Source organism: Mugil cephalus, chromosome 11 (genome assembly GCF_022458985.1).
Source record: "Mugil cephalus isolate CIBA_MC_2020 chromosome 11, CIBA_Mcephalus_1.1, whole genome shotgun sequence".
NCBI classification, from domain to species: Eukaryota; Metazoa; Chordata; class Actinopteri; order Mugiliformes; family Mugilidae; genus Mugil; species Mugil cephalus.
The window spans coordinates 3,170,838-3,185,147 of NC_061780.1; the positions used below are offsets into that span (position 1 = coordinate 3,170,838).

Below are 14,310 nucleotides of genomic sequence, written 5' to 3' on the forward strand. Positions count from 1 at the left end.
ATAGAGACACGGAGGCTGGGAGGGAGCGAACACATCTACATGAAAATACTTCACGACGCTTTGAAGTGACAAAGCACAACAGCCGAGCAAGCCAAAGGCCATCTGCTGCTTGAGTGTGTGTGCAGGAAAGAAAGAGAGAGAGTCTTAATGTATCATTTATGTGCAAATGTTCGTGGTTATATCTGGCTGTGTATGGATGCAAATGTGTGTGTGTGTGTGTGTGTGTGTGTGTGTGTGTATGGAGAAGCATAGTAGTGGAACAGTGCATGCTGGGTGATAAGGTGACAGGGAGGCTTAGAGAGAGGGGAAACGACACACAAAGATAAGAGGGAAAAACATGAGTGAACATCACAGTGCTGCACATGAACGTAATCTTTTAAAAGTCACACACAATCATATTTAATGACATGCGTCCCCTACCCCATCACTCTCCCCATCCTGTGCCTTGTGTTTTATTTGCACACGCATAAAACAATGCAAAATCCACTTCATAGAAATAAAACAGAGTGGAGACGTCGCTAAGCTACAGGCTTTTACCTCCATGACATTTTCAACGCATCAAAAACTACTGAAAATGTGTCATTCCAAATGTGTTGACTGCAAATATACGGGAACAATGGCCACGTTTTAAATGCCAACGTGTAGCCCAGAAATTAAATGCTCACAGAGCAATGTGGCACGAGAGCAAACATCCAGATTGTTTGCACTGGACATTTTGTGTACTATATGAACGAGGAATGAGGAGCGACTTCAACCCCAGCTGGTCCCCACAAAAAATACAAACACACAAATATGTAAATGACTCGGCCTGAAACAGTGAAGAAATGATAACTGTGTCAGAGTTGTAGGGGTGGGGAGGAGGGGGTGTCACTGACCTTGTTAATGCCAAGCTTGATCCCCAAATACTCGTTACCATGGAAACAGCCACTCAGGTGTGTGTATGTTTGGGTATGACTGTGAGTGAGCTAAATGCTGCTGCGTGTGTACACGTGTGTGTTAATGCTGCTTGCTAGCTAACCAGCAACATGTTCATTATCACTGATGTGTTTTTGTCCAATCGCCTGCAGAGGTTGATGTTGACACTGGTTTGTCCGTGTCAAGATAACTGAGCTACTACCAGTTATATGAAGGTGAGATTTATGGTTTTCATTGATTTTAGTCTTTAATGACCAATGAGCTTTCCTTAACGGCCACTAAAGACTTCATGCTCTTTCATCTCCACTTCCAGTCCATTTGTAGATCGGTCTGCATTACAATAGGACTAGTACACATATGTCAGTGAATCAACAAAGTGACCACTTTCATCTTAATTCATTCACAACTGTAGGAAGGACTCGACTCTTTTCTTACCATTTCTTTTGATTGCCTGACTATAATCAGTAAAACACTACTTGATGGAAAAAAATACTTGATTCTGAATATTTCATTAGCTGTGTTCATTTTCCCTTCCCTTTCACCTTTCTGGTTGTCCAGCAGGAAGTTGCTGTCCTCGTTGCCGCCTGTGATGGCGTAAGAGACGGCATCTCCATCCGGGTCGTTGGCGTGGACAATGGCGACCAGTGTGTCAGGACCGGCATCTTCACTGAGGAAGGTCTTATACCTGACAAGAGAGGAAGGAGAAAAATGACAAATTTTGACTGCACAGTACTAACACTAACAATGCTCTAAACTAATTCTAATGATTATAAAGATAAAGATTAAAATGCATAACGATTTCAAAAGAGTGTAAGTACATTTGTTACTGCATACAGATGATGTGCAATAAATAACATACATAATAATGTAGAAGTGCATTACACAAATGTGAAAAGTGTGAAGCAGACAGACAAGAGAGAGGAGAATACGAAGTGAAAACAGATGGAGGAGAACAATGAGATTAAAAATAGACTCAACTTCAACTGAAAACAAACTTAATTAGCAGATTGACTCTGTGGGCGAGAGAGCAAGACAAGTGACAGAGATGAGGCAGAGAGAGAAGCTGAGTGCTGACTGTTATGGTGGAAAGTTTAAAAAGAAGCTACAGGAAAAGTAGCGAAATAAAAAAGATTCCTACACGCTCTGGGAAAAGACGGGCGCCTCGTCGTTACTGTTGGCCACTCGGATGCGGACAGATGCTGTCCCCGTGCGGGCCGGCGTCCCAGCATCCACGGCGACCACCACAAACTCATAGATGTGATTGGGCCGCTCATAGTCCAGGCGACGGGTGGGGCTGACCACGCCCCCCGACGAGATGTCAAAGTCACTGCTGGGAACGAAGTACGAGAGCTCGGAGTTCACGCCGGAGTCACAGTCCCGGGCCAGAACTGGAGGGAGAGGAGGTGAGGAGAAAGGATGGGAAGAAACAGAAGAGTAAAAACAGGAAAGAGATATTGGGTTGAGGAGGATGGTAACGAAGATGAAACGTAGAGGACAGATAGATAAGGACATGAAGACAGGGACGCAGAGGAGGAACAAAGAAAAGATGTGAGGAAAAGAAACGGTAGATGATGAGAAGGGAAAGGACAGGAAGACAGCGGAGATTAGATAAGAGGATTAAAAAGGAGGAAGGGGAAGAGGGCAAGGAGACAAGAAAGTGGAGGGAAAACAGGAGAAACCAGAGAGAAGAGGAGAGATTTTATCAAAACATTAGTTCGTAAACTGTTTCAGGTAGCTATACATGAATGTGTCCACTATGAGGCGTGGACTCTGAGAATGAGGAGACTGGATGGTCCTAAGTTCGATACAAACCTTCAAGGAACTTGGAGGAATTTGGAGAGTTCAGATGTGGTTTTAGGGTTAGGATTAGGGTAAGGACCTCAGTAATGCAGCATGTCAACAAGGGCCCTCATAAAGTTAGATTTGCAAGTGTGTGTATGTGTGTTTGAGTATGTGGCGCTGGCTGTCTGCCTAATAAGAGCAAAGCCTCGCTGAAGTCGGACTGTTTGATCTCCACCAGTCACCAGCAGCTATGACAGATGGCTCCGACACACACACACACACACACACAAACACACACTGCACAGCATAACCACAGGTGTACCGTGCTGATGTTGTGTTCACTGACAGAGGGCAAATAGTTTACCAGAAGCCGCTCCACAGATCAGTGGCGTGTGTTACCTTGCAGCAGCGAGGTTCCAGGTGCCACGCTCTCAGGTATGTTGTCTCTGGTGTAGATGGAGTGCAGGAACTCTGGCGTACAGTCGTTCTCATCCGTAATGTGGAGAACCACCTGCAGGGAGCATCTCACCGTTAATATCTGTATTTCAGATCAGATTCAGATTCACTGCAGCGTGACCCAGCAGGTGAGTTATTTCATCGCAGCAAGAAAGTCCAGAAGGTTAGAGCTTTACGCAGTAGGACTGGAAATTAGATTTCTGCAGCGTTTAGGCCGGGTGTCAACCACATTTTCATGAAGAGCACAGTAGGTAAATATTGAATATGTAGCGCGCCCAGGACATTATACAATGCTGTAGAAAAGTACTGTATATAACAGAACAAGTAAATCCTTGACAAACTGAACCAACTTTTTTTGGCTCCATCTGTTGCAATGGTGGCAATGATTGGATGGATAGAAGCATGGGAAAAATGGGGAGAGCTGTTCAATAGGTTAAGTTGCGGGTGGCACAGGCTAAGCATGGTGTTTCCTGATTTCCTGAAGATGAAAAACACCCAAAGGGGGCAAGCGAGCAGGACTCCATAGGACTCAGCCTAATACTGATTAGAACATACTCACAATGTGTATATACAATAGTTATATTTGGGCCATTTTAAAATATTTTGTGTTATTAAGCTTAAGTCTGACAATAATAAGATTGTAATGCGAGTGTAAGATCTGAAGCACAGATCTTTGCACGTATTGATAATAATACTGAACATAAGCCTGTAAAAATATTTCGTCAGTCACTGGTCATTGGTCCAGAAACCACTAACAGAATCAGCAGGCTTGAGTTTCGGTGTGATATGAATCGACTTTGACTACGGTAAATCAATGTTCTTGTTTTCCAGAATAACTCATGCAAACAGTATGAAGATAAGTGTCTCCTGCTCGAGGAGAAAAAAACACCCATTTCCATACTGTCTCTTTCTCTCCATCCCTCCTTTAAACCTCCTAAATCCTGAGCTGTCGCCTCTCCCTCGTTCCCGTCCAGTTCACCCACTATCCCGAGCTGCTGGAGCTCATACCAAAACGCCATTTTCCATTCCCATAAAACCTGATTTAACTGGCGAGGCTGCAGACGTGACCACCTGAGCACAGATTTCCTCTGCAGTCCTGAACCTTCGTCACACCACCTGTTCAGTAATAACAGCAGGGCAGCGGAGGGGCGTGCCTAGAGGATTTAGATCCACAGCTGCTTCTGCAAACACGCACTGAATATTTAGAAGATTCAAGTGTAAACAGTATAAAATTGGTTATCACTTTCACTTCAGAGTCAGTAGGTCAATATTTATGTCGCAAACCAGAGCATTCTCTGTTTAAAAGACTGGCCATATTACCGTTAAGTTAAAAACTTGAAACACAAACTATAATTACTGTTTTTATTATCAGTCACCTTATCTGTGTGATTTCTTTTTCAAATGTTAAAAAAGTAGAACAACTTCTGATTTGATTTGAAGTTTTTGCAACCATTTCAGAATGTTTCCTTATATGAATGAATGAAAAGTGAACATGATCTGCTACTGATGCCAATGAAAATCTGCTTGAGGTCCTCAGGTAAACATTACAGAACCACCGTTAAAACACTACACCATTGAACATTTTATTTATTCATCTCCATGTATATGTAGAAGGGGTTACACAACTTATGCGGTGGATGTTGAGTTAATGTCCACCATGGTCCACTGTCCACGAAATCTGTCAAATTGTTGTGGTTCTGTTGTGTCTTCAGTAAAACTGTCAATTATGGGTAATTATGCGGGGAACAGGTGTCATGAGTTCAATGTATTGCAGTAGTAGTACATTAAGTATATGTGACATCATTGCATGGCTATCACTGAAGCGAGTTAGATCCTCTTTACATACGCTCACCAGTCATGTACTTTTATGGAGACATTGTCTGTTTTTAAGGAGAGTTGTCTACAAAAACTGAAAATGTAAAAGCTTCCAAAAGAATATATGGCATAACTGTTGTATCGGATTGTATTATATATTAAATTACGTAATTTGAGAAATAAATTGAGTATATACTCTTCCTTAAGCTTGGAACCCACTTTCCTTTATATATGTAGTATTTTTATGTTATTAGTAATTATAAATTGGTGGCACAGTGGATCAGTGGTTAGCGCTGATGCCTCCCAGCAAGAAGGTCTGGGTTGGACCAGTTCAATACTTATATGATAAACATGCAATTTTCTTTGGACTAATAGAAGGACACGTTTGCACATCTTTCATTTCACTGTGAAGCAAAAAGAACAATATGAATTTCTTCCAAAATAAAAATGAAAAGGGGGGTTGTGGGGTGGATTACACAAGGACATCCCCTATGCTCAAATAACATTTGTCACTTACAGGTTGCCAGTAGATTTGAACCTTTTGTAAGAGTTAACATAGTAAAACACTAATGTCTGCAGAACGTTTGCACTGTCTCTCGTTCTTGCACCATTTGCACTGTTCATGTTGTTTTCTCAGTTTCGTATTGTCTATAAAAGCTTGCACATGCACACTCCTTGCTCCCTGTATATTATTATTTATTGTATGACTAACCAATATAGCTGAAAATCAAATATGCTGCATAAAGCAATGTAGAGAAAACGACTTCCACTATTGATGGCTTTAAAATGTCTGATAAAGCCCAAAGGAGAAAGAAACTGCAGAAGCTACAATGAGATGTAACATTAACACTGCTGAGGAGGATGCTTTCTAAATAACTGGCTAACATGCAAACACACACACACACACACATGCGGGGCCTTTGGAGTGAATTAGCCAGCCAAGCTTATAGAGCAGCAGTGGCCTTTGGGGGACGCTGGTAGTTTAGCAGCTATTCTCTGTCTGTTCCAACCATCTGGGCACTGAGAGCAGGTGATAATGGATTTCTCTTATTGTGCGTGCATGTGTGAGTGTGTGTTAATGTGAGCAGATGTAGCTATCTTCTGTATGAAGTCTTCAGAGCTCACTTTGAGAACAGGCACCAGTACTTAGCAACCACGTTTCAGCACCCGTGTACGTGCATGTTTTTAGTCCGTATGGAATCCATAATGCTGCGTACTCTGTACCAAACTTTGCAGCATTGTTGATCCTAAAACTGATCAGATGTAATTTCTGAAAGCAGCCTTTGGTTTTCATCATGAGAAGCTACACGGGATGCTCAGCAGTACGTCTTTAGTTTTGAGCATGCATAATGAACACATAAGCAGAATAAATAGTAAATGAAACGGTTGCATCACAGCGTCTGATTCAGCGCCAGCACTTTTGCTCATTTTAAATTAATGAGTTTTCATCATAGAGCGGCGTGTTCCACAGTCGAGGGTCAACACCCTGTATGATGTTAAGTTGTGCAACTGTGGATTTTTCTGTTTATCAGGGGCAGAGTGCCTGTGATACCACTTACAACCGTGAGGTGACCTTCCAATTCACACTCCAATGACAGTCACATTCACTCAGCAGCACAAGTGCATCATTGAAGTGTGAACAACACTTAAAATGTCCGCATTTCTCAAAGCAGTTGTTCTACGTTCTACTACATCTAAAGGAATAGCTGAAACAGAGAAGAAATTAAAAAAAGAAAATATTATTTATATTATTTATACCAAATCTGTTCATCTAAAATAATCAAGTATTTAAAATTTTTGTTGGCACAACACCAACACCACGAAGTACAAGTAAAACAATATGTGACCATATTATTCTTGAGCTGTATATAACTTAAAGTTGATAACTTAAGATAAGGAAAGGTAAAATAATCCTTTATTTACCCCATAGTGCAGGATAAATAGGCCTCACTGCTTAAAGTTCAACTGTCTTAGTGCACTGACTGAGAGTGCCCTTTTTCTATTAACTCACTAGCTATGAAATGATCGTGTGTGTGGTCTCGTCCACATACCTCTGCCACACCGCTGAGGCCTGTGTCAGGTTCGGAAGCTCGGACCTGCAGACTGTGGAGGTTGTGGCCGCTCTCATAGTCGACAGCCCTGGTGAGGCTGAGCGCACCGCTCTCCTGGTTGATGCTGAACAGATTCCCAGGATTCACCAGCAGCATGTAGGACAGACTCTTCTTCTGGAAGGAGACCGCCTGAACCACTGCGACACTGCACGGACACGCACACAGACAGGAGTGTGTTAGAGTGGCACGAGTAATGACAACAAGAATGCATGCTATAAAATAAAAGGAAGATTGTGATGGAAGCCAGTTCTGAGCCATCTTCTTGTTAGTCATCTTCTCAAGGGCCAGATAAAAAAGTGGATCACTTCAGCATACATGCCCAGAATACAGAATGGTCCAGATTTAGCCTAATATGTATTCTGCAGACTTTGGGAAAGTTTGCCAAGCTCCAAAGCTCAAAAATTAGAGACAAAGTGTAATTTTCTATGTCAGCCTGCTAAGATTGTGTGCTTCTTCATCTTATACAGTTTACATCTGCGTTTAAGGCCCAGCATTAACACAAGAGTAGTATTAATAATTGTATTTTCATTGATGATTAATGCATTAATGTATGTGTTAATATATGTATTAATGTATGATTAATGTTTAATGAAAGAATAATCAAACATTGGCTCTATAGATGGCCTTTTGTGTTTTATGAAGAGGCTGACACTGAAAAATGCTTGGAAAGGGAGGAGTGAGGGACCGTGTCTATAAGTGGTGTCAAATTGCACTGTTACCATTAGATGGCACTAAATCCTCCACACAGGTCCTTTAATTTAATCTGGTGTCATTTTCAGTAATGTGGATATGAGGTCTTTAACAGAGATATTGCCATGGCTGTATAGAAGAAAATATATCATCATCGTATGTATCATTAGTTTACTGGCTAATTGTGTTTTGTTTAGTTTTTTGTCTTTTACTTTTTTATTGTCCTTATATCTTTACACAGCACTTTGACACGTTATGTGCTCTATAAATACTTGACTTGCCTTGTTCATAATGTAAATATGACCACGGGTCAGGAAAAAGCTGCTCTACATTTCTATTTCCAAACAGACTTATAAATTGAAGAGGAGCTGTGACGCGCTGGCTGAGCTCCAGTGCTGTGTTTAAAGTCTGCAGCCTCCATGGGTTATTTGGAACTCAGAAAACATTAAAACCTGGTTAATCAATTTGATTAAAACTCTCTCTCACACACACACAGTCAGACACACACAAACAAGGACATAAAAACACACAAAAGGGACATAATGGAAGCGGAGACACACAGAAAAGGCATGCAGAGAGATACACCCACACACCCACACACTCTGCTCACAGGGTGGCATGGATACTTAGATATTAATACAATGTGCTTTGCGCCAGTAGGCCTGAGGGACACACGCACGCTCGCACACATGCACGCGCACGCACACACACACACACACTCCCCTTCATGTTTATCCAGACCTTGCTTTTAATAAATATTTGAATTTGCCACACTTTCAAATTCTCAGCCTCAGGCCACGCTCACACATCTGCCCCCACCCCCCACCCCTTCATCCCCCTTCTCATCATCCCTCCACCCTCCTCTCTTCTTTCTCCTCCCTTCCTCTATCCGCTCTCAACCTCTTCCTCTCTCTTCCCCTTCTCCCTATTTTCTTTTGTCTTGCTCTACGGGGCTCATCTTTTCATGCATCACATGACGCGAAACCAAGGAGCGGGCCGTCACACAGTCGCACACACACGCAAACACCCATGCACACAAATATCTTTTGCACACACAGTTTCGGAGGCAATTGAATGTAAATGATGTTTGTAAATATGGAGGAGACGTAATAATAATACAAGATTAATGTTACTAAGCACTCCAGCTACAACTGTATACATAACAATCAGCGCAAAATGCGCAGATACAACAAAACACAATAGTGCTAATTAAAGGAAGTTTTATGTTTTGAAGTGAGAAACATGACATGATAACAGTGAACATTTGAATGCATTTAAAAAATTCGACAGTATTGAAGTTGAAAAGATTGATTTTCCCCCCAGAGAAAAACACGATCTGCTGGTATAAATCCTGTGGGTAGAGCGGGACGTCCATGAACATGGGTTCGACACCTGGTACCCATGAGCTTCTGCCAGTGTATGGCAATAGCATGTGAATGTGTGTGCTTTTCCCAGCATCCCCAATCACATTTCTTCACTGATAATCCGACTCGTCCACTAAAAGGTTATGAAACTGCTGCAGGGACTCACGGTTGGCCAACGGGTGTGTTCTCTGGGACGTTCAGGCTGTAGGTGGAGTTGGTGAACTGCGGGGGCCGGTAGCCAGCGAGGACGGCCACCGTGGCCGGTAGACCTTTACGACCTCGTCCGTCCACTGCCTGCACCCCCAGCAGATACTCCTTACTGGGGGTTAGGGGGCGCCCTGTGGTCCTGATCTCACCACTGCGACGGTCCACCTCGAAGCAGTCCTCACCACCTTTATTAGCAGAGAACAAAGGAAGAAGCAAGTTCTTGAAAATGATTTTAATTACATAATATAGATGGGCCGGTACTTTGTTTTACTTGTAGGAATAGAAAGTGAAACAAAGAAGGAATGCATGCAGTTCCAACTATGCCAACTAAGATAGATGGGACACATGAGTCACAGCTGTCCAATTACGGAACACCAATTGAGGCTGTTTGAGGCTGGAGGGATGTCATGCATGTTGATTTGTATATGTGAGTATTTGTGAGTTGTTTAACACTATTAGTCTGAAGAGTCCAAAAAAAGAGAGTTCATTTTCACCTTCCCCGGGTGAAGAGAGACAAAGGGGGGAAAGAGGCAAGATGACCGAAGGATAGGAGAGAGGGGGGATGGAAGACAAAGAAATTATGATGGAGAGAGGATAAGAGACAGTGATGATAACAAGGAGGAAGGAAAATAGATGAGAGACAAGAAGTGGGGGAGAGAATGGACAGATGAGGAGAAGAATCCCCAGCTGTTGACCAGAGGGTTTGGAAGAGCAGCTGCATCCAACTTGTCAGTCATCTCCTGCTTCGTCTATTTGAGGAGTGATTTTTCAGACATGAGATTGTTTTTAAGATTCTACTCGCACAAAGCATCACACCAATTTCTTTCATTATAGATGCAAATAAAGACTGACTTTAAAGGTAAATGTTCTGTCTGTGTGAGCCAGGATGTGGATAGCCTAATTTAGCATAAATATGAAAGCATGGGGAAACAGATGAGCAAGCCAAAAATACACCTATCAGCACCTCTAAGGCTCACTGATTAAAAGAATGCATCCTATCTACAACTGCTGAGTCAAAATATCCTATGAGCTACCCTAAAGACTGAAAGCCCTCATGGGGTATCTGTTTATTCCAAATACATACAGGCATCTAAATATCATTTCCATTTTAAGAGAAAAACACTGGTACTGTTTCCTGGGGCACAATAGTCCAAAAGAACTAAAGTGGGTGTTCAGCAACACTCTATGATACTGTCCTTGCTGTAGCCTTGCTGTAGAAGACACCACAGAGACTAGAGCCAGATTGCACATGTATGTTCTGCAGCTGTGGAGAGGAAACGTCAGTTCCAGTTCATACGAGTAGATGGCAGTAGTCTGTGCTTGTCATTCAAAAGGAGAAACCACAGGAGCCAGGATTAGACAAAGCTACAAACCATGGTACGCCTCTCCTGAATCATGCTGAACCATAGACTGTATAAATATGGGTGGTGGAACAGCTCCTGAAGTGTAGCCAAAGTAAGTAGAGCTCCCCCTGGTGACTGGCTGCAGTATAAGTCATGAGCTCCACCCCCTTCATGTTAGCAGATGGGACTCGGGCCAAAATAAAACACTAAAATACATGTTTTAAATCATATTTGGATGGTTTCTAGTTCTGTTGTTTTAGGTAGTTAATATGACACTGATGCATGTTCAAGTGACAATTTTCTGAATAAGTTTTGTTTCAGTTAGTAATTCGAAGCTACAGAAAGATAATGGTGACCACCAGTTGCCATGACAACCGCTTTGTAAATAGCAGGTAAATAATGTGAGCCTGGCCACTGCAAGGAAGTGTCATTGTCCGCATTTACACAGTCTATGTGGTAAGCACTTGGTCTACAGATTTTTTGTTTCAGATGATTCTATAGTGTAGATGGGCTGTGGAGAGATGCACACCAGCAAATGGCAAACTGTTGGAATAGTGCATCATGACCATGGACTGTACAAAAATGGACACCTGACCACACTGATGCTAGTATCCCACTGATATCTTGAGAGTTTGGAGCCAGAGTCTGAGCAGTAGTTACTGCCTGATAGTGGAGCTCCGTTATTGATGACCTGCCCATACTGCTATTTGATTAATACTGCACTTTCCTCTACCTCCACCAGTAACAAAGACATTTTGGATTATACACTGCATTTATTTTTATTTTGCCTATACTCTCATGGCCACAGGGGACACATACAACTGTCAATCATCATGATGTCACATTTAGTTTTTAGGCCCAAGTTCCATCCATTAACATGGAAGACCTTGCAGCCAGCCACCAGGGGGAGCTCCACAAACTTTGGTTTTACACCTGTCATGGTCCACTTCTTAGAGTGTCACAACATTCAGTGTAGTAATTTAGCTAGTACAAAACATATAGCACAACTATTTGTTGGATACACAGACACAGACAAAGGAAATACTAAGACAGATACATTAATAAACAAGACATCATTCAGCGAAACCTTCCTCTGTCCAGCTTCTCAAACACAAGCTGTAACTTTAACACCCTCAAACGGAGTAAAATCACATTTATGCCTCTAACTGGCGTCACAGTATAAATATATTTTCACATTGGCATGATGCTTTTAATATAAATTATTGGATTATTGGTCGGTACACATGTAGTCACATTACGCCAAAGGGAAGTCAGGAGCTTTTAGTATGAAAGCATTAGAAATTAGCTCTCAAAATATCTCCCCTGCTCCTGCCTCCTCCCTCCTTCTCCTTGGCTCCAATAAAAAAATGAAGTAAAAAATAAAAAAAAAATCCACAGCCACCGGCGCCCATCCGCCCACCCTCCAACTCTCCCACTCGCTGCCTCTCCTGAGACTTTCCTATTATTCCTGAATCTGGGAGCTGTCTTTGCCCCAGGGAGCGATTAACAGTGCAGCTCCTTGCCGTTTATGTGCGTTTTCTCTCCCTCTTCCACTTGACGGTAATTGAAATTCAACAAGTCACATTTTATTTATAAATCACTCCTTTGAACAAAACAGGGTTGTCACATAGTGCCAGGCAGAGCAGCAGCGGACCTAATTACAGATACAAGCAGGAGATAAGCACAGCAGCAGACTCATGACAGGTCTTTGGAAGAAACAGAAAAAGGAGGTTTCACTGTGGTAGGTAAAAAAAATAAAAAAACACAAAAATATGGAAGATTGAGGTGTATTTGAATATTAAAAGACATCAATAGATAAATTATAGATAAATAAAAATGAACAGTTCAATTCCGAGGGCTTGTAACACTGCGCTCTACAGACGTTATGTGCAGTACAGTAAACGGCCATCAGAAGATAATCACTCACCATCCAGCAGGAGGAACTGGGCTTGTCCCAGCGACCCGTCTCGTTGACGTGCCGACAGACGGTAAACTATGGAGCCGGGGGGTGAGTCGGGGCCTATGGCAGCAAGGTAGGGTGAAGGAAACATGGCCCACTGCAGGTCAGCCTGACTGGGCGTGCTCAGAGTCAGTCTGCACAGGTACCACTCATCACCTGGGGAAGGAAGAAGATGACAAAAGGGACAGTTATTTATACAATGGCTAAAATACCCAATTTTTTTTGCCTGTAGTTAGAGTTGCGGCTTCATTAAGAAATGCCAGTGCCTTTGCTGTGAAACACGGTAAAATTTTGTCTTTTGTCTGTCAACCTAAAAGAACTGTCTTTATATAACTCCTGCTTTCACGCACGGACTAAAACACAACATTCACCCACTGTATGTGGCTGTTTTTGAAGCTTTGTGCGCTCTGTGATTCCTACTCGGCTTTCAACCTGACTTTGACACAGATAACTCAGCTGAGGTGTTTACATGCATTCAGAGTTGAGTGTGAATTCTTTTGTCTGTGGTGTTATTATGGAGGTTCAACCTGCCAGTTTAATGCTACCAGTCAAACTTAAAGCTGAACTATTTATGCATGGCCAAACTATTGCCTGTTTCTAGATCCAGTATACACAAACAACATGATGTAAATTAAAAAATACAATAACATGATGGAGAATATTCTGTCTATCTGTCTTTAAGCTCCATTTTTGGTCTCCACCGAATTCAGAGGAAAATATCTTGTTGTTCGGCTAAAATAAATAAAACAAAATAAAATAAAAATGACTGCATTATGATTGCAGAGTTGTCGCATTTCATGATAAAATCACATACTACAATTCACATTATAGAACCCTAGAAATTGCTTTGACAAACACGAATCACAGCATTTCGCATCAAGAAATACAGAAAGAGCTGTTGTCTCTACTTTATTTGCAGTTTCGCTGCCATAACTGGCTGCTGTTTTGTCTAAGCTTTGTTTTTAACGAAGCCTTTTAGTTAAGCTAGCTCCACTGGTTCAGACAGCGACGTGGAAAAGCCTAGTAGCTTTCAGTCAAAGGGGACAAAGTTGTTTTTCTCATGTTTAATCTGCAAGTTGCTGGAGCTCAAGAAGACAAGAGGGATGGAGTGACGGGGAGGAAAGCGGAAAAGGAAGCAGTTCCTCCAAAATAAAATGACAAAAAAACTTTCTGATGATCACACAGCCAGACTCAGCAGGTGCTCCTGTTCGCCCAGTCAAAAACGACGCACACGCGCGAGCGTGCACACGCACACACATGCACACTGTGTTTGTCTGCACTGACTCTCTTCCTTTGTGCTGCTTTTCATGTCGTCTGGTTGTGAGGAGGGATTTGTTCGGTTTGAAGGTGCTTTGGCGCTCGCTGTTGTTCAGGCTCATGTGTCGTTTCACGGCAGCGGAGGAGACAACAGCCTGAACAAGAGAGGAAACTTCACTTCAGAGACACCAAAGGAGAGGAGAGAGGGATGAGGAGGCGACAGAGGAGGAGGTGACAACACAACAGCGTCTACCTCTCTTTCTGTATTTTTGTATCGTGTCTGAAGGTGTGTCAACACACTGAGAGCGGGAGAAGGAGAGGAGAGAAGGAGGCGGGGGAGCAGGCAAGGGAGAGGAGATGAGGAGGACAACGTGGGGATAAGATCGGAGGAAATAGAGGACAAGAGGAGG

General features: G+C 42.5%; 1 protein-coding gene across 1 annotated transcript in view; it reads right to left on the minus strand.

The window, feature by feature from the left end:
* The window catches only part of si:dkey-22o22.2 (neural-cadherin), a 123,818-nt gene that overhangs the window by 59,891 nt on the left and 49,617 nt on the right, over window positions 1-14,310 (minus strand). The window contains exons 2-7 of the mRNA XM_047599884.1: window positions 12,611-12,799; window positions 9,300-9,525; window positions 7,020-7,224; window positions 3,097-3,208; window positions 2,054-2,303; window positions 1,458-1,600 (exon numbers count right to left, since the gene is read on the minus strand). Of these exons, the coding sequence (XP_047455840.1) occupies window positions 1,458-1,600; window positions 2,054-2,303; window positions 3,097-3,208; window positions 7,020-7,224; window positions 9,300-9,525; window positions 12,611-12,799 (1,125 nt within the window). The remainder of the gene's footprint in view (window positions 1-1,457; window positions 1,601-2,053; window positions 2,304-3,096; window positions 3,209-7,019; window positions 7,225-9,299; window positions 9,526-12,610; window positions 12,800-14,310) is intronic.